Here is a 25,712-nt window from a genome sequence, read left to right on the forward strand (position 1 = left end):
GGACAAAGGGAAACTTAATTGAAAATGGTTGTTGGATCAAGAGTTTGAATTTGTGTTAATCATAATAAGCCTCTGAGTTGTTAAATGCAGATAGTGAATTGGCAAGTGGATACAGCTGACTAGACTGGGAATTGTCAGCATCTTGTTGCCATTTAAAGCTATGAGAATATATACGTTGTCATCTAGACCCTGAACATGCATGTGGGAAGTGGGCACAGGACTGAACCACAGGGGTGAGTAGAATAGCCAAGAAGTGGAAAAGTGGGTCCCAGCAGCAGGGGGAAAGCCAGAAAGTAGGTCATAGGAGTTTAGGTCTGGTGATGGGGATGGCTGCTGAATGGAGTAGTTCATGAAGATGGTGTAGGTTAAAATTACAGAGGTCATATGCAAAGACAACTTCTCCAATACACTTACTGTGGGGAGAGTGAAAAAAGGGCTGGTGGAAAGTGGAGGGGCTCTTGTGGTCAAGGAGAGTCTGTCTCTTCCTCTTTCTCTTATCCTAAATATTTGCCCGGTTCATTCAGACATTTTTTATATGATGCTATTTCCAGAAGATTCCATAACTTGCACACAGCCATGTTTTCCCCCAGAATAGGATACTTGACCAAAATGTGTTCTTACTCTGCCAGGGCCTGCCTATTGCTTTCCGTGTTCTAAAACTCTATTAAAGGATGCAGCTAAGTTTAGCAATTTAGGCAGCCATGCCCTCTGTTGGCTTATTCTGAAACTGCAGTCAAATCCAGTTCTTTGCCTTGATGTCAAGTCCCTCACTTTATATTTGCACACTGAGTATTATACCCTAGAAGAACCATTGATCAGAAGCAGGGGTAGCCCAGGAGCTCTCGAGAAAGAAGCTCTGATAACCTGTGGAGGTAGAAGACACATCCAGGCTAAGCATGCAAGGCAGATGCTTCTGATTCCCATTCACCAGATGAGCAAACTGAAACTCAGACACAGCACCATTTAAATGACAGAAACTGAACTCCTAGAACCTCAGTCCTAGTATGAGCTGTCAGAGCTATCCCACATTTCTCTTGGAAACTTTTGAATGCTATTTGCAGATTATAGACACATAAAGTGTTTCCATGCCATATGTTATACTTTTGTTTGGAACCATCTAAAAAATAATAGGGAGTCAGATAGTCTTTCTTTCAATGACCAAATATTAATTGAACATCTACTATATGCCAAGTACTGTTGAACATAATGAGGATACAGTAGTGAATGAAACAAACAAGCTTCCTGCTCTCATACTCTTATATGAAGTGATAGTCAATAAGTAAATAAGGTATTTTATATATATAATATATATAGTTTATTAGATAGTAACGGTGGTAAGAAGGAATCACAAAGTAAAGGAAGGTATGAAATGTTGGCCTGGGTGTTGGTGTGGAAATTTTAGTTACAGTGTCCAAACTCCAAGGGAATTGAAGGAGCTGGCCCCGCAGACACTGAACACAGAATGTTCTGCTTGCAAAGTGCTGAGGCGGAGATGCCTCTGGCATGATAGAGGAACAGCATGGAAGCCACTGTGGCTGGAACCCAGTAAATACAGAGGAAAACATTAAGAGCTGCAGGCAGAGACATAACTGGGCAGGTCACCTACAGATGACCTTGTAGATTATAGTAAGGACCTGAGCTTGTGATCCTAGGAGGTTGGGTTTTCTCTGTTTTAATTTTTAAGCAGAGGAGTGAAATAATCTGCTGTGTTTTAAACAGGACCATTCTAGCTGCTGCGGACTGAGTGGGGAAGGGGCTGAAGCAGGGAGACCAGCAAGGGGGCTTTTGTAAAACTCCAGGCAAGAGATCATTCTGTAGAAAGACCAACAGAACTTTATGAGGCCTGAATGCAGACTGTGAGAGAAAAGAGTAGTCAAGGATGATACCAAGGCATTTGCTGAAACCAACAGAATGAAGCGACCATTACCTGAGACTCAACAAAGGTTGATGTTGGATATCCAGATATCCGACAAATTGGTGATTGGATGTATAGATCTGGAGGTAAGAGGTGTGCCGGCATGCAGATGCAGGAATTATCATTACATAGTTGGTATTTAAGTTATCAAGTGGGATGAGATGAGTTAAGAGGAGATAACTAAGGTGATGTTTAGATGGGAGAGATAAGAAACTTGAGGACTGAGCCCTATGGCACTGTAATAGAGGTTTAGGATATATGAAGGAATAGCCAGCAGGTAGAAAGGAAACCAGTAAAGTATGGTGTTGTGGAAGCCAAATGAAGAAAATCATTTGAGAGAATAATCCATTTGTGTCAAATGCTGCAGATAGTCTGAATAGCATGAGGATGAGAACCAACCATTGAATGTAGTATGGTTTCTCCGATTCCCTCCTGACTTACAGTGGATCTTCCTGTTCTAATTTTCCCCCCAGGTTGTAGCAGATACCAATATAAGCGCCATAGCAACTCAGCTTGAAAACATGTCTGCGAGCTACCATCTTGGTTCTCCCACTGCTGAACACCATACAGAAGACACTGAGTGAGTATCTAGATGCAGAGTACCTTTTACCTGTGTGGGCAAGGCTCAGTGAAACCTTTTCCAGAATCTAGAGTGTTCTCTACAGAAGAGGGGGGAAGTACACATTACCTTTTCTAACTCCTAGAGAATCACCAAGAGCACACCAGGTTTCCTGATATCTTGCCAGGCTTTGCTTCACGTAGGACTTCTCAAGAGACCGCTGTCCCAGGGCCAGCACACACACTACATCTGGTTGCTTTGACACGGTGCCTTCTTCCCTAAGAAATCCCACATTTACAACTTGGGTGCACCCTGCTTTATTATGCAAGGAACTATGTTTTCTAAGCTAAAACCTTGTTCCGAGATTAAATCTTACTGTTATACTCCTGGAATTCTTCATTGAAACCAGTCATTGCGGTTAAAATTGTTCATTAAAGCAGTGTCTCTCAAACTAGAATGTGGGTGTTCGGTATCTAAGGAGCATATTTTAAAATGCTAATTTCTCTGACCCCATTCTCAGAGATTCTGACTAGGTGGGCTACAGTGGATTCCCCAGGGCAGTTTTGCTACCGATAGGCAGAGGATCTGTACTTTGAGAAGTGTCTCCTGAAGTTATTGCTCTCAGTACTGCCAGTGCCTGGTCACCGGTATGTGCTCAATAAATGCTTGTTGACTGATCTGAATGATTCATTAGAAAGATCTGCTGATCACCACCATTTCCAACTTTTTCCTGGTAGCTTACAATTACGTCTTTGAGATTGGTTTTTTTAGGAAAGAATACTAATCTAAGCTTTTTACTTTTTTCTTATGAAAGTAATAAATGCATGCTATTAAAATATGACAAACACATAAAATTAAGACATTTTTAAGTTACAATGGCCTTTTCCTAAAAAAAAAAAAAAAAAAAAATTCAGGGCCCTTATAGAAAGAGTAGTTAGTGCAGTTTTAGCATCATTTGATGTCCCTATGGAAATACAGAGTGCCCTTATAATCTTGATTCCTTTGGTATAATTGCACAGCTCCTGGCAAGTTGGAAACCACTAGCATAAAAGAATTTTTTTTAATGTTTATTTTTTGAGAGAAAGAGAGACAGAGCAGGAGTTGAGGAGGGGCAGAGAGAGAAGGAGACACAGAATCCAAAGCAGGCTTCAGGCTCTGAGCTGTCAGCACAGAACTTGATGTGGGGCTTGAACCCACAAACTGCAAGATCGTGACCTGAGCCGAAGTGGGACACTTAACCGACTGAGCCACCCAGGTGCCCCTAGCATAAAAGAATTTATAAATGATTTATAATCCCACCACTGTTAACATTTGGAGATTTTTTTATTAGTCTTCTATATGAAAGTAAAATAAAACTAATTGAAAATGTGAGGTAAATGGAGGCAAAGCCCATCTGATGAGTGGAACTGAATTCCTCACTCTCCCCCTGAAAACAGGTCTCTGATAGTGAAGAAGCACAATTATGAGGGTCTCTAATGATTTGGTGGCTCCCAGGGCCTAACTCTAAAACCATACTTTGGACCTCAATTCCCATTTCAATATGCTTAGAGATGGGGGGTTGGGGACTGTGTTTGCAGGCGGTAACATGAATCAAATTCATGTCTGGCCAGTGGGCCATTACTAAGAATAATTAACAAGGCCACAAAGTCACGAAATGTAGAGCCTTACTCATGAGGTCTTACCATTTGGCCCTAGGCAATAATTCATCATTTTTCAGCAGTCATTTATTGAGCACCTTCCTAAGGCCAGACACTGTCCAGGACTGGATTTGGGAGATTCAAAGTGCAAAGCATAGGTGAAGGCGTTGCCCCAGTCCTCAAGAAGCTGCCAGAGAATTGGGAAAACAGGCCCCTGAATCCATGTTTGTAAGAGTTGATAAGTATTGGGGAGCCAAGTTCCATGGGAGGGACCCACGGGCACAGGGTCCTGTGAAACCATAACAGCGTGGCACAACTCAGTCAGGGGTGCGCTTGGAGACCCTAATGCCTCAGCTTAGTTTTAAAATGATTGGAATCAGCAGGAGTGGCATTCAAAGCAGTTAGCGATTTATCTGGCCTGGCTTGCCTGCTACAGACAACCAGTAAGTACATCCACAAACAACCAGCATCGGGGTGAACCTGCTGAACATCAACCCGAAGAAGAGCCAGGTGAAATTGAGGCAGGAGAGAGGGAAGAATATTCTAGTTAGACAGAGTGGCATATTCAAAGGTTGCTCATATCCCAGTTTTGCAGATTTCTCTGAGTACATGAGTGGCTGAGTTTGTATCACATGGCTCTGTGCCCCGGACACGCATGCTGCCACGACACAGGTGTGGCTACCACTGTATAAAAATGAACGTCCTTCAAATAAGATGGCAGGGTCTGGGGTACCGGAGTTCCTTTAGGTTTCTACCCTTTGGACAAGGGCGTTTGGGAAGGAAAAATTGGCATTAGCTAAGCTTAAACTACTTGAACCCACGTAGATAATTTAATTTTTAGCCATGTTGTTTCTAAGAGAGAAGACTTCCACACTGGACGAAACTTTGAAAATCTAAATTACCCATTTGAAACAGATTGCCTGTATCCATTTCGCTTCTCCTTGGTTTCTCTCTTCTCTCCTGGATTCCACTTCCCATGTACACAGTCATGATCCTGAGTTGGTGACAAGCACAGTGCATACTGCCAGAAATACTCAGCTGACAGGGACGTGAGGAGTTCATAGTCTGGTAGAAGAGAAAGATGGCGAAGCGATCACGCCACGTTCTGACAAGTGCTGTACTGGAAATCTGGACCAAGAGCAAAGGGAGCGCAAAGGAGGACTGGCTAATCCTCCAAGAGAGTCAGAAAGGCATCACCTTGGACGTGGGCTTTGAAGAAGGAGTTCCCACCCCAGGTTCCCTAGGTGGAAGTGGTAGGTAGCCAGAAAAGGAGCGGCTGAGCCACCGGGCTGCCGTCACCTGCTGTGGAGAGAAGCCCACCTGCTCAGTCCCCATGCACATTCCTTAAGGACATAAAGAGTGTTCCATTCAGCTTTAAACAGTAAGCTTAAAAGTTAAAAGCCAAGCATACAGATGGCTGCTTTAACAACTTGAGCATCATGACTTTCTTTTTCATTAAAAAACAGTGCGTTTTATGAAAGAGAACACCCCGTAACACATCCAGTCATTAAGCCATCGATCATTAGTCCCACATGACACAAGAAATGTAAAAATAAGTTTCTGATTGCTCTCTGAGAGTTTGATTTGATAAACTGGCCTTCATAGTTTCGCAGTATGAAAGTCTCTCTCAAATCTGTGTTCTTCCATTAAAATGAAATTCCCTCTCAATATCTATTCTTGAATTAAACAGCGTGCATTGTGTTTTCAGAACACCTCCACCTAAGATTATTACTTTGGAGAAAGGCTCTGAAGGATTGGGGTTTAGTATTGTAGGGGGTTATGGAAGTCCCCATGGAGACCTGCCAATTTATGTCAAGACTATATTTGCAAAGGTATTTTTTTCCTTTTTACTGTACTTTTTTTTCTTTTTAACCTAGGTGAGATTTTTTTTTTTAAGTGCTGTGCTTTGCTTACTTTTAGCTATACCTGGGTGTGTGCTGTGTGCTTACTGCATTTTAACCTTGTGTAGGACATTCCCACACCAGACTAGTGAAACAAAGAGTTCTAACAGTGGAGTCACAAGAAGTGTAATTTCCTGTGGACCCTACTACAAAAGTCAGTTTTAAAGATTGTCTTCTTTCAACAACACAACATAAGGAGCAGTGCTGGGCTCTTTGGGACCTGGCCTTGGAAGTGTTATTCTGGGCTAGAACCAAAGTTTGGCTTTCTCCTTCAAGAAAAGATGACAGCAGAGGGCCAAGGCAGAAAGCTCTGGACAAGCCTCGGGTCAGTGCAGCTTTAATGGCTGTACGTCCCTAGAAATCTCAGGACCCTATCCCTTAAGTTACTCTCTCTCTTCCAGTCCTCTGCTGAGTACTTGTGGGATCAGCCCACTAACTTAGCCTCCGGCTGGATAATAGTGTTTTTTCAGGAATTAAATAATCCATCACATCCTACTTGATACATAGGTCATGGTGTCCATTCCGATTGCTGCCTCTAGATGGCTCTTAGCTAAGTTACTTTTAACTTTATTGTGACTTTTAAAGTTGGAATTCAAGTTTATTATCAATTTGGAAGATCTCTGAAAAGGACTTAGTATTGCTAGTACAACTTTATTCTTCACTGGTTTTATCACCAATGAAACAAACAGCCGTTTGTTTATTAATTGATCCGATGGTCTCCTACTGCTCTTAGTTCCTAAGGAAATAAAGGTCTTTGAGAGAAGAAATAAGGCAAATTCTCTTTCTAGAAAGCTATACTCTACACTAAATAAAAAGTTCACTTTTACCTATGTAGCTCTTATCACCTGTTAATTGAGCCTAACCATGACCTGACATAATTCTTAAGTCATTTGGCGTTTCCTTTTAGAACACATTAGCCACAGATTTACCCACCTGTTTCCAATTGGCTAGGGTGTCTATTAAGGAGACGTGTTATTCCCAAACACACACATCTGTTGACCCAGTGATGGGCCAAAGGGGAGAGGGAAAGCAGATCAGGAACATTCTGGATAGTAGTACTGCCCCAGCCTGATAACGTCCAAGGTGGTGAGCCACTGAAAGTCCCTTCTTTTCCTAAGATGACACTGTAAGTAGTTGTGATAATTATTCTGTGGGGTCATTACTATACTTTGCTTTTATTTGTTTTTTAAGATTATTTATTTTTGAGAGAGACAGAGACAGCATGATTTGGAGAGGGGCAGAGAGAAAGAGGGAGAGAGAGAATCCTAAGCAGGCTCTGCACCCCCAGCACAGAGCCCTATGTGGGGCTTGAACTCACAAAACCGTGAGATCACAACCTGAGTCAAAACCAAAAGTCAGACACCTAACTGACTGAGCCACCCAGCGCCCCTATACTTTGATTTTAAAAGAGCCATGATATAGATAAGAATAGTGAAAAACACATTCTGCTTCCCTGCCTGTGCCTCTCTAAAGCCCTTGCAGAATGTTTGTAATCCCCTGCTTACTTCATAAGTGGGGTTGGATCAGAGGACTGGTTTGCTTCTCAGGCCTTTTGACCTGCAGCCACACGGGCCATGCCCATCTAGACAACTTCTAGATAGCGGGACCAGGCCAGGCACCCTTTGCCAGGTCATCAGAACATACAGCAGAGGATGAAATGGCCGTGCGTGTTGGTGGGTTTTTGAAAAGAAACCACCATCAAATCACAGTGGGACAAAGCAGTGGGGGATAGTGAATGTGCTGGAAGCTCCCACAGAATCTCCTTTCAAAGGCCCTCATTGAAGGTGCTCATTTAGAAAGTAGCTGTGCAAGTAGTAACATTGTAGGAAATATTGAACATCCTTGGTATGTTTTATTTTTAAGTAATAGACCCTTGTTTGTAAAGTGAGGCACAGCTAAAAATGAGAAGCTCTTTAAAAAAAAAGAAAAACTTCTAAAGCTCTAGCGAATGGCCTACTTAGTTCAGTCTCAATAAAAGAATATTCTAGTGCAAACAATTATTAGTTCCATAGAGTTTATTATAATGCACTCTCATTTTATGACTTTTTCTTTTTTCATTTGTTAGAGTGAACCACTGTATCCAAATTTAAAGGTTCTCTTTAGACAATCAGTAAACCAAAAACCGGCAAAAGAATTTTTTTTTCTTTTTTCTTTTTTCTTCTTTTTTTTTTTTAATTTTGAGGAGAGCGAGAGAGACAACCAGCAGGGGAGGGGCAGAGAGAGAAAAAAAGAATTCGAAGCAGTGCAGAGTACGATGTGGATCTCAATCCCACGAACCGTGAGATCATGACCTGAGCCACTCAAGAGTTGGATGCTTAACCGACTAAGCCACCGGGCACCCCAAGGTTTTCTTTTTTCCCAATGGTGAAGTCCATCATATAAATGAATTTTGACACTAAGCTAAACATTTCCCCTATAGGAATTTTGAAGATGTAGAAACAATAGCTATATGTCTTCCCTATTTTTCAACAATGAACATATATTCTTAAAATGTTTGTCTCCTCAAGTTTCTGGATCTCAGACGCCCACAGGGTGTGAATTTTTATGTGACCTTTTTAGTGTCCCTAAGCTTCTTTTAATACTTCTCTTGCTCAACTAAGAAATAAATTTGGGGGGTTCCTTGTGGCTCAGTCAGTTGAGGGTCCAAGTCTTGACTTCGGCACAGGTCATGAACTCATTCATGGTTTGTGGGTTCGAGCCCCACATCAGGCTCTGTGCTGACAGCTCAGAGCCTGGAGCCTGTTTCAGATTCTCTCCCTCTCCCACTTTCACACATGCACAGTTTCTCTTTCTCTCAAAAAAATGGATAAACATTTTTACAAAATTTTTTAAAGAATGTACACATCGCAGAAAGTTGAAAAGTCATCCTGTTTTGCATTATTGGAAATGAAAACTTGAAAAACTTAACATGCTTTTTAAAAAAATTACACAGGTATCTGAGGTTTCCTAAAGCCCTTAAATCTTAGCCTGTAGCGTTTAACAAAATCAAGTTCACTAAGTAATTCTGATTTTATCCACAAGTTGTTTCATCTTGTCTGTGTTACAGTTAAAATAGTTTTAAAAGAAAAAAAAATTTGAATAAAGTCACAAGTTATTTAATTTTGGTATTTGCCCCCAGTACAGACATGGTTTTGAATATTCTTTATTAGACCTTTATCAGAATTCCACCATTTCCACAGTTTTGAAATTCTAGGTAATTCACCCATCACCTCAGAACCTCCACGCTGCAGATAGACACCAGTCTCTGAAGCTTTAGTTAGTGCCTCTGAGTGTGCCCTCTGAATGAGTCAGTCAGGACAGGGTGCCTTATATTCTCCCCAGCACTTACACATCATTTAGAAGATTCTTCCAGGGGCGCCTGGTTGGCTCAGTTGGTTAAGCGTCCGACTTTCCGACTTTGGCTGAAGTCATGATCTCACGGTTTGTGGGTTCGAGCCCCACATCGGGCTCTGTGCTGACAGCTGGCTCAGAGCCTGGAGCTTATCTTTGGGTTCTGTGTCTCCCTCTCTCTCTGATCCTCCCCTGCTCTCTCTCTCTCAGAAATAAATAAAACATTAAAAAAAAAGATTCTTCCAGCACTAATGTTTTAAGGGATTTTCACAGCTACCCCAACAGAGGGAGAAAGCCTCCTACAAATCTTTTTCCAGGTTTTTTCTTTCCTTACTCATCCAAAATATTTCCAGTAATATCTAGTTTTAGATATGTGGCTTTAGAATTTTAAAAAGCCCAAGTTTCGCTTGCTTTGTGCAATTTTGAGGATCCATGCATGACTGAGTATACAATGAAAGTAGTCATTTAGAACCCTAACTGATCAAAGATGAGTGGAAGCTCATCTGCAACTGCAGTAGCAACTGCAAAACTTCAGAGATGCTACCCTTTGTGTATTTATCTATAGAACAGCTTTATTGAGATATAATTCACATACCATCCAATTCACCCCATTTAGAGGCTACACTTTTTTTTGTTTGTTTATTTAAGTAATCTCTACACCCAACATGGAACTCGAACTCCTGAACCTGATCAAGAGTCTCATACTCTACTGATTGAGCCAGCAGGCGCCCCAAGGCTACACTTATTTTTGACCAATCACTGTAGTGCTGATAATAATGCAATGGGAGCCCTATATAATGATGGTACTGGCAACACGACTTAGCACCAGATTCAGTTCTGCCTTTGTCAGTATATTATGTATTCATGAATATGACATTCAAACTCCATTCAGTACTAAATATTGAAATAAGGTCCTACGTGTATTAAAAGAAATGTGAATGTCAGTACATTTCTACTAGTATGTTATTTAAGCAATGCATAATTATGGTTACTATTCAACCATTATTCAAATAACACATCCTATATTCTGAATTTTCTTAGTTTAAAAACATTACCTAGAAATGACTTTAACTGGTAGTTTTTAAAGTTCCTCTTTTCATAAGCACACCTCATATTAATATTATTGTTAATGCATGGTCCTGGATTAAATTGGAATGTTTCTTGTTTGTAGGGAGCAGCTGCAGATGACGGCCGGTTGAAGCGAGGTGATCAGATTTTAGCTGTTAATGGCGAGACCCTGGAAGGTGTCACTCATGAGCAAGCTGTGGCCATTCTCAAACGCCAGAAAGGGACTGTAATCTTAACTGTGCTGTCATGAGCCTCGGGTCCTAATCACAAGAGAGATGTATAGAATATCCATAGGAAGATGAAGCCCTGAGAGAGGATGAAAAGCAGCCTCCACTAGAATCCGCTTTCATTTACTGTCTCACCCTCTCTGCTCAGGAGAGGAGGCTAGGTTTCATGTGCATTTCCCCAATCAGCTGTTACCCCTTGGTGAGGTTAATTTCTAAAACTCGAATGAGTCTTCTCTGATTTGCATCTAACATCCATGTTTATCCACTAATAGTAACTGGTTCTGATTAGATTGGCTGAGACCAAAGTTAACAACTGCTCGTTCCTCGTGTCCTTCCCTGCCTGTTCCTCCTCACTCAGAGGCTTAACAGCAAGCTCACATGGTAGCTGATGAACAGAAACGAACATTCAGCACCTTGTCATCTCACTCATGATTTACTTATGCTAATTGTCTCTTCGAGTATGGCAGAAAACATTAGTAGTATAATTAACTTACCATGGATCCCCATGATGAAATACCCTGTTCTCCTGTGGGAAATTACTTGTGCTCTTTTCTGCAGACTTATAGTCAAGTAAGTCTCAAATTCGTTTCCCTGGCGGATCCTCATAAGCTAGTCATTGGTGATTATGATGAGTCAATATGCAGACTATAATGTGAAGACTCTGGAAGGCTTTCTGATTGTTTTCTTAGCTACATAAATGTATGCCACTGAGAAAATGCACCTTCTTCTCAACAGGAAAAATTAGCATCCATGTTCTGGATTCTAACCATGCTAAATTATGTTCAGGTCCAGGAAGTTCATCTGGAGTTAATGGCATCTCAGTAGGCAGGCATCATTCCCACCCTTCAGTCTTCAGAGGAGGAGATGAAAACCTCACAACCACACTGTAGAGATCAGTAAGTTTTGCCTCAAGTCAGATGAGGTCTGGGTGGCCTTGGACTTGTGCAAAGTAGAGTGACAAATTTGAGAATCCTTCCCCTTGGCTCCATACCGGTCAATCTAGCAGTACAATCTGTAGAAACATAGGGATAGAGCAACATGCTCAGCCACAAAGTGATGGTGGAAATGAACTTAGCCTAAGAATTAGGGATGGGTACTTGGTTAATGCTTCCTGATCTTCAGGAAGTCCCCCATTTGCTAAAGTTTTCCATGCTAACAAAGCAACTGCCGCAGAAAATACAAAAATACCTTAAAATTTGAATAGGGGCGTTCTTAGGTAGTATCACAGGAAAATGGGGGAGATGCTTATCAGTGAATATTGTAGGTTCTTCTGTAAACAATGTACCATAAAAGAGGAGTACCAGGATCAGTCACTGAAGTAGTGTAGCATCTTTGACTAAAACACTATGCTGCAATCGGTTCCCAGTAATCATCAACATGTAATGGGCTCTAATTTAAAATATTATTTAATAATTACAGATTTTGAGAATTATCTTTGAGTAGATGTAATCACAAAGTGCATTAACTCTTGTTGGAATATTTTGTGGCTATTCCAAAGTATAGAGTGCCTAAATTTTATGTTGAAAATGTCTTTCATGACTGGTCTTTTCTGAAGTTACATATGGCTTTTGGAATTTCTAACATATTCAAGATATGCAGTGTCATTAGGATTTTGTCTTTTAGTGCACGGGAAGCTATCAGCCTCAGAAGCTCTATGCTAATTGTACCTATAAAACACCTGAGGCAGCCACGAAGCAATGAAGCTCAAATAAAACTTGAAGTTGCACCTTAACATAACAAGTACGTGTGTGCATACACACACCCACATGTAAGGCTTCGTGTAATACTTTTGAAATGTGATTCTGCTTGATTTTGATGGAATGGCCATTAAATAGACATTTTGAAAAAATACACTGTTGTTGTGTCTCATACACACAATCCTCTTGGGTCATGGCACTAGAAGTCTATTGATGAAGGACTTGTGCTCCATACTCTTTACTGCAGGAAATTAACCCAAATTCTCATAACTGGTTCTGTCTCTAAGTAATCACCTTGCAAAAAAAATGCTTCTTTGCATCAGAACTTACAAGCCAAGAGGACACAAAGATGAGAATGTTTTGAAAAAAGTATTTCTGTCATAGCCACATGTATTGTTTTGTCCTCATCATTTGGGGAATCCAAGTATAGTAATTGGAGTTCTCGCATGAGAGGGAAGTAAATCAGGAAAAATAAAACTGCCGAACGTATGTGTAAGTTGTTTCCAAAGATTATAAGTATAGTTGCCAAAAGAGCAAATCGAGGCTTATTATATATGAAAAAGTGCAGTTTCTCCATCTGATTTGGCTTTTTTTCAGGCTCCTTGTTCCCTAATGATGGGGGCGGGGGGGGGAATCCAACTTTTCACAAAGTTTTCCAGTCCTATTAAAATCTGGGATCCATTGGGGCACCTGGGTGGCTCAGTCGGTTAAGCGTCCAACTTTGGCTCAGGTCATGATCTCATGGTTCATGAGTTCGAGCCCCGCGTCGGGCTCTGTGCTGACAGCTAGCTCAGAGCCTGGAGCCTGCTTCAGATTCTGTCTCCCTCTCTCTCTCTCTGACCCTCCCCTGCTCACGCTGTCAAAAATAAATAAAACATTAAAAAAATTTTTTTAAAAAGAAATCTGGGATCCATTAATAGCTATCTCATGCCAAGTATGTTGCCAGGTGTTAGAATAGATGCTTGCTCTCTCTGTATATATGTATATGTGTGTGTGTGTATATCCTTTTTTTTTTTTAAGTAGGCTACATGTCTAGCATGGAGCCCAACGTGGGGCTTAAACTCACAACTCTGAGATCAGCACCCTGAGATCAAGACCTGAGCTGAGATCAAGAGTCGGATCTTTCGGGGCACCTGGGTGGCTCAGTTGGTTGAGCGTCAGACTGTTTCACCTCAGGTTGTGATCTCATGGTTTGGTGGGTTTGAGCCCTGCCCACAGCTCTGTGCTGACAGCATGGAGTCTGCTTGGGATTCTGTCTCCCTCTCTCTGCCCCTCCCCTGCTCATTTGTTCTTTGTTCTTTCCCTCTCTCTCTCAAAAATAAATAAACACTAACAAATTTTTACAAAGTCAGACATTTAACCGAGTCACCCAGGTGTCCCTAAAATAGATGCTTCATAAAAAGATAGTCCAGAGGGCAAGTCTTGGCATCCTCTTGAGTTTGAATCCTGACTCACCAGCTTTGTGACGTTGTCCAAGGTATTTAATTACCCCTCGCTTCAGTTAGTTAGTTTCTTCAGTTAGAAAGTGGTGGAGGTGGAAGTTTCTAAGTACTGTAATGAGTAAGTCCGAGTCTAGACCTTAGTACAGGTGCCTGGCTCATAGTTAAGTATTAAATAAACATTAACAATAAACCTCCGGGGCACCTGGGTGGCTCAGTCGGTTAAGCGTCCGACTTCGGCTCAGGTCATGATCTCGCAGTTTGTGGGTTCGAGCCCCGCGTCGGGCTCTGTGCTGACAGCCAGCTCAGAGCCCGGAGCCTGTTTCAGATTCTGTGTCTCCCTCTCTCTCTGACCCTCCCCTGCTCATGCTGTCTCTCATTCTCTTTCTCTCAGAAATAAATTTTTAAAAAAATTTTAAAAAAAACAATAAACCTCTTTTCCCCTAAATGGAAGTAGCCTGAAATTCGACATTTATGCTGATGATTTTGTGGTTTCATTCAGTAATGGATGACCTTTTAAAAACATTTCTAATGGTGGCTTAGAACTTTTGCACCAAATCAGTTAGCAACATGTGTCACTGATTCCAACGGTGTAAGCCTGACGAACTGGAGCCAGGGGCGTCCAGAAGCCGCAACCGAACGGAAACCAGGCTCGGCCATCAGCCATGCTGCCGGGATGGGGAGTTCTGTCCACTCCGTGGATCTATGCTCCTCCCTCCGGAACAGGTGAGGTATTTCAAGTACCAGCAACTCTGTGGCAAGGAATTTTAGCCCGGTATGCACCTGCATTCCAGGAATTTGGAACTGCAGACCGCCCCCCCCACACACACACACACCCTGCCCCGCTTGTCTTGTCAGAGATGTCCGCCCCGCCCCCAGATGATGAGCTGCTTTGAGAACAGATTGTCAGGTTCGTCCTGTGAATTCTGTCCAGTATACTTGTCAATACCAGATGTCCCGTGCTTAGGGGCATCCTCAGGGTCACTTCGTCTTTTTTTTTTGGTATATTTTATTTATACTTACGTTTTTCTACTAACGTCAATCAGAAGAGACTTTTGAACACAACAGTTTTTTTAAAAAATAATTTTTAATGTTTATTTTTGAGAGGGAGACAGACTGTGAGCAGGGGAGGGGCAGAGAGGGAGACACGGGATTTGAAGCAGGCTCCAGGGTCGAACATACACTGTGAGATCATCACCCGAGGTGAAGTCGGAGGCTTAACTGTCTGAGCCACCCAGGCGCCCTGAACACATTTTTAATTTGAGTAATAGTTCCAGTTTTGTCAGCCCCATGCAAAGTTTTTGACAGAGAATTGTCAGATTCTCTATAAGTAAAGACTTAAAAAAGAGGGGTACCTGGGTGGCTTAGTTGGTTGAGCGTTTGACTCTGGCTTTCAGCTCAGTTCATTATCCCAGGGTCATAGGATCAAGCCCTGTGAGCCCCATGTCAACTGCTTAAGATTCATTTTCTCTTCATTTTCTCTCTCTCTCTCCCTCCCTCCCTCCCTCTCCCCCCCACTTGGGCTCTCACTCTCTGTCTCTAAAATAAAATTAAAAGACTAAAAAAGAAACATTTCACTGCACAATGCCAATATAAACTGAAGTTTGGAAAAGTAATGTGTGTGTGTGTGTGTGTGTGTGTGTGTGTGTGTGTAAAAGACTAACTTCCACCCCTCCTGAGTAGCATTTCTATTTCCAGTCACTTGAAGGAGCACATAAGCAGCTTGGTCTTGGGTCCCTGAGATGTTACTGGCAAGGAGTAGGACTCATGGTGGGCGAAATTATATAGGAGCAAAAATTTATCTGATCCTCTTTCTAGAATCAGAGTTTAGAGATGCGGCAGCCTCAGAATTGGAGTCTGTTCTGCCTGCCACTCCCATTTCACAGGTGGAGACAAGTGGGGGGCGGAGGGGGGGACTAAGCGGCCCAGCCGCCCAGCTAACTTGGAGGCAGAGTCCTCAGTAAACCTCAGAGGGACTCATCAGTTTAGCAAACTCACATAGAGCATCCATGCCCGGCTTCTAAATTAGCCTAAACTTTTAAGGCTTATTTCAGTTTTCCCTAACTTGGCTCTACAACACAAGGCACTTTCAAGACAAAAATAAAGGCTAGAAAACAAAAAAATAGACCTATCCTTTAGCTGTTGACAAAAAGAGCTGGTCTATCAACTCCCCATATATCTCTGCATCCTGGGAAGAATTTCCAAGGTAAGACTTCCCCGATACCCTCAGGCTTTATGCATTCTTCTCAAGGTAGCCCTGCTTCATGACAGGTGCAGAGTCAACTGCCTGATGGTTTAACTGGTCACGTGCCTAGCTTTCCTCTCCTGGGAGAACAGAAGAAATGGAGTAAAGGTGGGCCTGCTGTTGGTATTTAACTCCCTTCAAGGCCAAAGCTATGATTTCTTTTCCTGGAACTTCAGGGTAGCTGTTTGAAGACAAGCTCCAATGGCCCTCCTATTCTGAGGATATGATTTGTCTGTTTTAAAACATTGGCAACTGGCTCATACAATGATGAAAGCTGGCAAGCCCCAAATTCGCAGTGTGGTCTGGCAGGCTTGTAACCCAGGAGAGTCAACAGTGCAGGTGAAGTTCAAAGAACTTCCTCTTGCTCAAGAAGGCCAGTCTTTTTATTCTTTTCAGGCCTTCAACTGATTAGATGAGGCCCACCTATATTATGGAGCACAATCTGCTAAGTCTACTGATTTAAATGTCAGTGTTATCCCAAAGTGCCCTCAAAGGTAATATATAACATTAACTCTCACAGACATCATGGACTTTGAACTGCAACTCCTCTAGGATGGCCTTGCCTTAGGGTAAACATGGAAGTGTCTCTTTTTGTTGTTGACCTTTTTCCAATCTCCTGCCCCTTCTGGTGTCCTCAGCTGTGGTGCAGTCACCATCACCACTACTACCTCCCCAGATCCCCCAGGAGCAGACCAGTGAGATCTGGCCTCTGCCATGCCACCACCCAGGGACCCCCAGGTAGTTGTATGCATAACTAGGTGGCTTCTCATTGCACTCAGAGTAAAGTCCAAACTCAGCTTATTTTTGAAGCACTTCATGATTTAGCTTCCATCTAAGTCTCTGGCAGGCCTATTAACACTAGTATCACAAAATACTTCCAAGAAAAATACAAGCTCTCTCAGCCTTAGGACTTTGCACAGATTGTTCATCAAGATAGAAGACAATGCTGTTCCAGGTGTAATCACAGACCAGCTGCAGCACATCCAGCACCATCGCCAGGGAGAAATGCAATTGCAGTCTCGGGGGTGGGTAGGACCCAGAAATCTGTGTTTTTTTGTTTTTTTAAGTTTATCTATTTTGAGAGGGAACAGCAGGGGAGAGACAGGGAGACAGAATTCCAAGCAGGCTCCACGCTGTTAGGCCAGAGCCCAATGCAGGGATCCAGCTCAGGAACCGGGAGATCATGACCTGAGCTGAAATCAAGAATTGGGCTTAACCAACTGAGCCACCCGGATGCCCCAGAAATCTGTTGTAACCAGCTCTCCAGTTGACTCGGATACATAGAGAAGTTAGAGAATCACAAGGCTATAGCACTCTCCCTTTTCCTTCCTATCTATGGTCATTTACAATCGCCAATTTTTTTTTTTTTTAAGTTTACTTATTTATTTTGAGAGAGACAGACAACGCCAGCGTGGTAGCAGGAGAGAGAGGGAAAGAGAGAATCCTGAGCAGGCTCCGCCCTATCAGCGCAGAGCCCCACACGGGGCTTGATTTTAAGAAACATGAGATCATGACCTGAGCTGAAACCAAGAGTTGGGCGCTTAACCAACTGAGCCACCCGGGAACCCCTACAATCGCCAAGTTCTATTGGTAGAGACCAGGCAGGAATACAGGCCTCCTCCCTCACTGCCTTGCTGACGTGTGTTGGATCCAGAGCAAGTCTGACGGAGTCAGCCACGTATTTAAACACATGTTCAAGGCACGACACACAGCCCCCACCTGTCCAGAAAGCTCAGCAAGGTGCCCAACCTGTCTTTTTAGGCCAGTACCTTGGCTGCACATTAAAACCACCAGAGACTATTCTAAATGCCCAAAGCCTAGGCCACACCCCAGACCAATTAAATGGTGGGGGGGGGGTGGAAGGCAAGGTAAGAGGCAAAGATTTTTTTTAAGTTCCCCAGGGGATTCTAATGTGTGACCAGAGTTAAAAACAATTGTTTTAGGTCCTTCCACAAACACCTGGTTTAAAAAGTTCCACTCCCAAGGCAATGGCAACAACATTCAGACTTTCTGTCCCATCAGATAATAAACCCTTCCTGAAGGGGAGGCTGGACGTGGGAGGGGAATGGCAGAACCGATTGTTCCAGATCTAGCAGGACCCCTGAAGGTGTAGGTCTCCCCATCACTAGACCCTATTTAAAGCAAAGGGGGAGGGGTGCCTCTTTCATCTTTCTACCAACAACAGATTTCAAACACATTCATTTCCTGCATTTAAAAATTACCCATAAGGTAATTAATGCACCCTTTCATTTTAGGTGATAGTTAAAGCCATCCCAGGAGCATGTGGTCTTTCAGTTGCTAAGTATTCATCTTTGGACACAGATTCTTGATTGGGGCACACCTCTGGTGTTGGCTTACCTCCCCTGGGGTGTAGAGTAAAGCTGGTTATGTGCACACCACACTATGTATATGATAGTATTTATAGACTATAATAAAGTACCCTTTTTTTTATTTTTAAAAATTTTTTTAAATGTTTTATTTATTTCTAGGAGAGAGAGAGAGAGACAGCATGAGCAGGGGAGGGTCCGAGAGAGAGGGAGTCACAGACTGAAACAGGCTACAGGCTCTGAGCTGGCAGTCAGCACAGAGCCCTACGCGGGGCTCGAACCCACGAACCACGAGATCATGACCTAAGCGAAAGTTGGACGCTTAACCGACTAAGCCACCCAGGCGCCCCATAAAGTACCCTTTTAAATGCCACTTCCTCAGAGAGGCTTTCTGACTCTACAGACTCAGATAAGTCTCTCCCCATTGCTTCTGGTTACCCTGCGCTTCCCCTATAATGGTAACTAGATGGTGGAGAATAGGTAATCTGTTAACGTGCCTCTTGTTTGTTCCAAATTCTGAATACCTTAAGGACAGAAACAACGTCTCATTTTTGTATCCCCAGCACCTAGCACAGTTCCTGGCACAAATATTTATGGAATTAAAATATCCGGCTAGGCACTGTGCCAAATACAATTTTTAAAATTATGTTTATTTTTTTAGTAATCTCTACACCCAATGTGGGGCTCAAACTCATGACCCTGAGATCAAGAGTCACGTGCTCTTCCGTGTACCCCAATGTTCATAGCAGCACTCTCCACAATAGCTAAAACATGGAAAGAGCCTAAGTGTCCATCAGCAGATGAATGGATCAANGCCCCAGATAAAATTTATATTAAAAATCACTCTGCAATTTACTTTGAAATGCATTTTAGGGGAACCTGGGTGGCTTAGTCGGTTAAGCATCCGACTTTCGCTTAGGTCATGATCTCGCGGTTCATGGGTTCGAGCCCCGCGTAGGGCTCTGTGCTGACTGCCAGCTCAGAGCCTGGAGCCTGTTTCAGTCTGTGACTCCTTCTCTCTCTCTGACCCTCCCCTGCTCACACTGTTTCTCTCTCTCTCTCTCCTAGAAATAAATAAAACATTTTTTTAAAAAAAGAAAAGAAATGCATTTTTTAAAAGAATGGATTTATGGGTGGATAGGAGGTGTGATAAAACAAGTCTTGTGAAGCGTTGATGACAGAATCTTGTTGGTGGATGTTTCTGTTAAATTCCCAGCTTTGCTGTATGTTTGGAATTTTGCATAATGAAATGGGGGAGGGGGAGGGAACTTAGTGAATCTTCACAACAATACTTGTTGTTTACAGAAGGGAAACTAAGAACCAGGTAAGTTAGAAACCTGCTCAACGTCACACAAGGTGCAAGCAGGCTTTGCATCATCTTTGATGCAAACCACATCTTTGCAACCACTTCCCCATCTGCTCTCAAACAGACTTCCTCTTCTGGCTGTCAAATAGAATGCAGGCCCGATAGCCCAGTTCTGACTCATGAATCAAACTGAAAACGTGTTGTTTTCAGGAATGGGGGCCATTGCATAAGGGTGGAAGTGGGGCTCCCTGTTTCCTCAGGGGATTAGAGGATCATGCCCCACCCCCACCTGCATCCTATTCTCCTTAGCGCCCTGAGTGCTCAGTAGATGATTTCCTTACCTGAAAGCCCCTCAGCCACAGAGCAGGCTTCATGAAGCCATTATTTGTAACCCTTCGACAAGGCAAAGCTTCATCAATAAAATATGGCTTTTAAGGATCTGAGCAAGAGAACAAGGGCTCGCTGGAAACACCACTACGACTTCTCTCTCAAGCCTTGGAGTTCCATGTCCATAACCCAAATATAATTACTCCCTCTTGCACACCCTCCCTTGATCACTGGTTTTCTACAGCCATGAGAGGATTCTAACCAAGGAGGTTTGCCAGGTGTTTGGTTTGCTGCACACTTATGAGGAAAGGCCTCGTGATTCAACAGCGGGTTGATTCCCTTCCACGGGCAGAGGCTAGAAATGAAAACCCCAGCCACCTGCTCCCAAACTTGCTCCTTTTGGACTCGCTGCAGCCGCTCCACAGGCAGCGGCAGCCTGCAAATTCGCAGATGGCCGCGCGGGGGCGCACGAGAGACGTTGCGAGTCCATGATCCCTGCAATCCCAGGCTGGCGCCAGCAGGGGGATGGGGTGGGGAAAGAAGTTCCTTTAGCTGATGGAGAAGTGAGGGGTGGCGGAGAGTCCGGGCTGCAGCCAAAGCTTGCAAAAACGGGCGAAACCTCAGAATCCTGGTGCTCCCAGGAAGGTAAACGTCACCGTTGTAGCTAGCCATTGGTGGTTTGGTCCTATGACGACGGTCCACTGCCTTGAAATCCCCGCTTTTCCATTACTCGGATTGGAGTCCTTGACACTGAGCAGTAAGTTACAGGTGTTTGCGTTTGGGGTATTGGACATGGGTTTCAGTCCTCAGGTGTTTTCCCTACCTCTTTATTCTGCCCCCCTTCCAGGGCCTGCACTCTGGGGGAGTCTTACCATCTTATTGTGTATCTTAAATAAAATGGCCATTATAAGATTCACTTAGAAAGTGCTAGAAGTTGGGGCACCTGGGTGGCTCCTGTGTTGTGGGTTTGAACCGCACCTCAGGTCTGTGCTGACAGCTCAGAGCCTGGAGCCTGCTTCAGATTCTGTCTCCCTCACTCTCTGTTCCTCCCCCCACTCGCACTCTGTCTCTCCCTCAAAGATAAAGACTTTTTAAATTTTTTTAAGAAGTGCTAGATTTGGGGCACCTGGGTGGCTCAGTCGGTTAAGCGTCAGACTTCGGCTCAGGTCATGATCTCGCGGTCCATGAGTTCAAACCCTATGTCAGGCTCTGTGCTGACAGCTCAGAGCCCGGAACTGCTTCAGATTCTGTGACTCCCTCTCTCTCTCTCTCTGCCCCTCCCCTGCTCATTCTCTTTCAAAATTAATAAACGTTAAAAAAAAATTTTTTTTAAGTGCTAGATTTTTCAATCATTAAAAATAACTTAAAAGAAACATATAAGGGCACCTGGGTGGCTCAGTTGGTTAAGCATCTGACTCTTGGTTTTTGACTCAGGTCAAGATGTCACGGTTTTGTGGCCCAGAATGATCTGCTTTTACCAACATTTCCCTTGCTGTTGCAACCTCCCTTTCAGTCCCTCTGGCCCAAACTCCAGCTCCCGGGACCTGTACTCAAACTCTTCCATTTTTGGGTCTGGCTAACTCCTCCTCATCCTTCAGCTCCAGACTTGAATGTTACTTCCTCAGAATGGCCATTCATGATACCATCATCATCTAATACCCCTTCCTAATCCTATTACTATTGTTTTTATATTAGTACTTGGTTCTTTGCCTTCATTACACACACACACACACACACACACACACAAAGTATATAATTATGTATTCATTTGTTTTTATTGGGTTGCTATATGGCTCCCCCACTACATTGCGAGCTTCATGAAGGCATGGACTGTGACTATCTTTTTCACCACTGTCTGCCCAACTCCTGGCACATTGCTTGCCATTTAATAGGTGCTCAATGAACACCAGTTGAAAGTTTTAATTTTTAAAAATCATTTTTGATCCTCCAGAGCTATAATCCTTCCCTGCTTGGCAAGACAGAAAGATGTTATTGTTTAGTGGTTATGTGCATGGACTCTGGAGCAGGAACACCTAGGTTCAAATCAGGCTCTTGGGACCTTGGGTGGGTTACTCTGTGCCTTAGTATTCCCCTCTGTAAAATGGGAATGATGATGGTAAGACTAATACCTACTTCACAGGATCACATAACATAGGAAAGTAAAATGAATTACTTATTATCACTATATCTACACTCTGAGCTTTTTTTATGAGTGCATCCATCACTTTTTATAATTATTTTCATACCTATATCCCTCTCTAGTTCATGAATTAGATCACCACTTACTTCATACGAGAGGCTCCACATGGTGCCTGGCCAAGTTAGCACTCGATAGAGTTGGATGGACCTTGGTATATTACATAATATTTCATTATGAAAAATGTATATTACTTTTATCTCATCATAGTCTCCTGTTATTCCTACCCTGTTTATTAAAATTTGGCTAATAATGAATAACAAATCATCAAACTCCAAATTTATTTTTTAGCTTGGAGGAAACGAGAAAGGGTACAAAGAACAGATGAAAGTATAGCTAGAGAGGAAATACCTCATGGCTTGTAAAATCTCACTAAGCACTTGGAAGGATAGTCTCTTATTCTAGTTGCAGACTATTATGTCTGTAGAGGAATTGACTCCTTTCATCTATGCAAGTCCATGTTTTGGAAGTTCTGGCTCATGTACTGAAACAAGAAACAATTGCCTGACAATACTATCAAGAATCAATCTGTACCAGAGTCATTCCCATTATACCCTAAGGAAAGAATCAAAGTCATATGCTAAGATTAATGTAAATGGATGGTCACACCGATACTATACGATTATTTACGATAGTAACCCATGTGGGCAAGATTAAATGCCACACGGCTTAGAGCCACCCAAAGGAAAACGATGTATAGTTTCAAGGAAATTTTTGCACTGCAGACCTAAAACTGAAAAAAAAAATGAAAAAAAGATTATAAAATGATGATTTTCTTGGGATTATATGTGATTTTAATTTTAATTTTCATCTTTTTTAAGTTTATTTGAGAGAAAATGAGCAGGTGAGGGGCACAGAGAGAGAGAAAGAGAGAGAGAGAAAGAATCCCAAGCAGACCCTGTGCTGTTGATGCAGAGCCTGATACAGGACTTAGTCTCACAGTGTCAGATTATGACCTGAACTGAAACCGACAGTCAGACTCTTGAACTGACTGAGGCACCTAGACACCTGAGAGAGAGAGAGAGAGAGAATCTTTTTTTAAAAAATTTTTTAATATTTATTTATATTTGAGAGAGAGAATGAGCATGAGCTGGGGGGAGGAGCAGAGAGAGAGGGAGATCGAATCTGAAGCAGGCTGCCGGCACTGAGCTGTCAGCACAGAGCCCGAAGGGGGGCTCACACCCACAAACCATGAGATCATGACCTGAGCTGAAGTTGGACGCTTAGCTGACTGAGCCAGCCAAGAGCCGAGGGAGAGAAAGAAAGAGAGAGAGACAGAGAGAGAGAGACAGAGAGAGAGCGAAACTTAAGTAGGCTCCACACTCAGTACAGAGTTCAACTCGGGGGCTTGACCCCACGATGCCAGGATCATGACTGGAGCCAAAACCAAGAGTCAGTCACTCAACCAACTGAGCCACTAAGGTACCCCTTCTTTCTTTTTCTTTTCTTTCTTTCTTTTTCTTTTTTTCTTTTTTCTTTTTTTTTTAAGATTTTAAGTAAGCTCTACACACAGGGTGGGATTTGAACTCACAGCCCCGAGATTGAGAGTCACATGCTTCACCAACTGAGCCAGTCAGGTGCCCCAAAAGTGTTTTCTTTCTTAATTAGTAAACAATTTTTAAAAACCATTGTTTGTTTTACATTTTGGCCTTCACCCCATCACTGTTACCGTTTCTGAGAGTGTGGTCCATGAACACTTTACATCAGAATCCTGGTACATGCAGGTACACACTTAGGAATCAGACTCTGCACTAACCCAGCTCAGGTGAGCCTTTGCTGAAGGCACGCTGAAGTTCGCAGAACCTCAGATTTAGTAACTAGGAAGGAAGAGAAAAACCCGCCTTTAATATTGAAGAACGATGGGTCTTAAGAGAGGTACTCACACTCGTGGCCAGAAGATGGCGCAGGTTTCCCATTTACCTGATTCCTGCGCCGTTTGAAGGAAATCTTGTTCAGAAGAAATTTTTTTGCTCTCATTACAGAAATCCAGAGGGGCATCCCCATCCCGAAACTGTGATGAGAAACAAAAAACTAGAATCTTTAATAACATGGAGGATTAGGTATCCTGTCTCCATAGAAACCACTCTTCTGCAAAGAAAGATCAGTAGCCCTTGGCTATGTCTTGGGGGTGAGAATAGTTCTATACCCCAAAGGAGAGCTGTAACCAATCCCTTGGGGGGTTTCTGGCTGCCAAGTCAGGGCTAGCTGTTACTATAGGGTGGTTGCTGTGGAATTTAAGAACAAATCTGGGAAAAGGAGAGGGAGAGGGTGTCTAGTCCCAGGGCAGGTAGAGACGGACGCAGCAGACAACTTAGCCTATTGATGCCACTTCGTCGGCTCTCTTCTTTTGCTTCCCCTTGGAGTCGTAGCATCAGTGGGAGCTGGAGGCAGAGCCTCTCACCTTGGCACCTCCACTGAGGAAGAGACAAGCAGTTATGGGAGCCCAGCACCCTCACGATGTGCAAAATGCCTTATCCTTAAAGACGCAGTCCTCTGTTACAGCTTCCAACACGCTTTGTGCAGACCTTACCCTGCAAGTTTGGCTGACAGCCTTCTCTGCCATTCCTAGAACCCCCTGCTTGCCTCTATCTTTTCAATTAACATGCTATGTTAAAATTAATCTGTTTACAAGATCTATCTTTTCCAATAGCTGCTAGGCCATGGAGCTATTAGCAGTAGGATATCAACTACCACTCTCCCAAGTTATCAGCAAGAGACTGGCGGGGAGGGGAATACATTCATAATAGCAATGAAAATAATTATTACCCACAAATAATGTTAACAAAAAGTATGTAAGACTTATTTGAGGGGGAAAAACTGGCAAGTATTTAACAAATGATGAAATTAACAATATTTTTTAAAATTTTTTATTTATTTTTGAGAGAGAGACAGCGTGAGCAGGAGAGGGACAGAAAGAGAGGGAGATACAGAATCAGAAGCAGGCTCCAGGCTCTGAGCTAGCTGTCAGCACAGAGCCCGACATGGGGCTCGAACCCACGAACAATGAGATCATGACCTCAGCCGAAGCCAAATGCTTAACCAACTGAGCCACCCAGGTGCCCCGAAATTAACAATATTAATAGCAAACATTTAAGGCTTACCATGCCTGAGGCACTAATCTAGAAACTTTTGCATGTCTTACTCCATTTTTTAAAATGTTTATTTATTTTTGAGTGGGGGGAGGGGCAGAGAGAAAGGGAGACACAGAATCCAAAGCAAGCTCCAGGCTTTGAGCTGTCAGCACAAAGCTGAATGCGGGGCTTGAACTTACGAACTGTGAGATCATGACCTGAACCGAAGTCGGACACTTAACTGACTGAGCTCCCTAGGTGCCCCATCCTGTCTTACTCCATTTAATCCACAACCTGGGAGGTACATACCATAGTGTTTCTAATTTTACGGGAAACAGAGATATAAAGAGGTTAAAAAAAAAAAAAGTAAATTTCCTGATGAGATCTCCTCTTCATTGCAGGAGAGCTTCAATGATATATAATTCTTTCCCAATTGTTTTTCATATTTAACTCAAATATCATCAAA

At 42.9% G+C, this 25,712-nt stretch overlaps 2 protein-coding genes across 5 annotated transcripts in view; both read left to right on the plus strand.

The window, feature by feature from the left end:
• PATJ (PATJ crumbs cell polarity complex component) overlaps positions 1 to 25,712 on the plus strand; it is a 391,357-nt gene that overhangs the window by 318,602 nt on the left and 47,043 nt on the right. For 2 of the 4 annotated variants that reach the window (XM_077768084.1, XM_077768085.1), the window contains 3 exons: positions 2,389 to 2,495; positions 5,820 to 5,943; positions 10,514 to 12,488. In XM_077768084.1, coding sequence (XP_077624210.1) covers positions 2,389 to 2,495; positions 5,820 to 5,943; positions 10,514 to 10,660 — 378 coding nt within the window. In that variant the 3' untranslated portion in view covers positions 10,661 to 12,488. Of the gene's footprint in view, positions 1 to 2,388; positions 2,496 to 5,819; positions 5,944 to 10,513; positions 12,489 to 25,712 lie in introns of those variants that run through there. The other 2 variants (XM_077768087.1, XM_077768086.1) reach the window with 2 other exon arrangements.
• L1TD1 (LINE1 type transposase domain containing 1) overlaps positions 14,380 to 25,712 on the plus strand; it is a 33,078-nt gene continuing 21,745 nt past the window's right edge. The window contains exon 1 of the mRNA XM_077768089.1: positions 14,380 to 14,499. The gene's annotated coding sequence lies outside the window, so the exon portion shown is untranslated. The remainder of the gene's footprint in view (positions 14,500 to 25,712) is intronic.

Source organism: Crocuta crocuta, unplaced genomic scaffold (genome assembly GCF_008692635.1).
Source record: "Crocuta crocuta isolate KB4526 unplaced genomic scaffold, BGI_CrCroc_1.0 scaffold85, whole genome shotgun sequence".
Classification (NCBI taxonomy): Eukaryota; Metazoa; Chordata; class Mammalia; order Carnivora; family Hyaenidae; genus Crocuta; species Crocuta crocuta.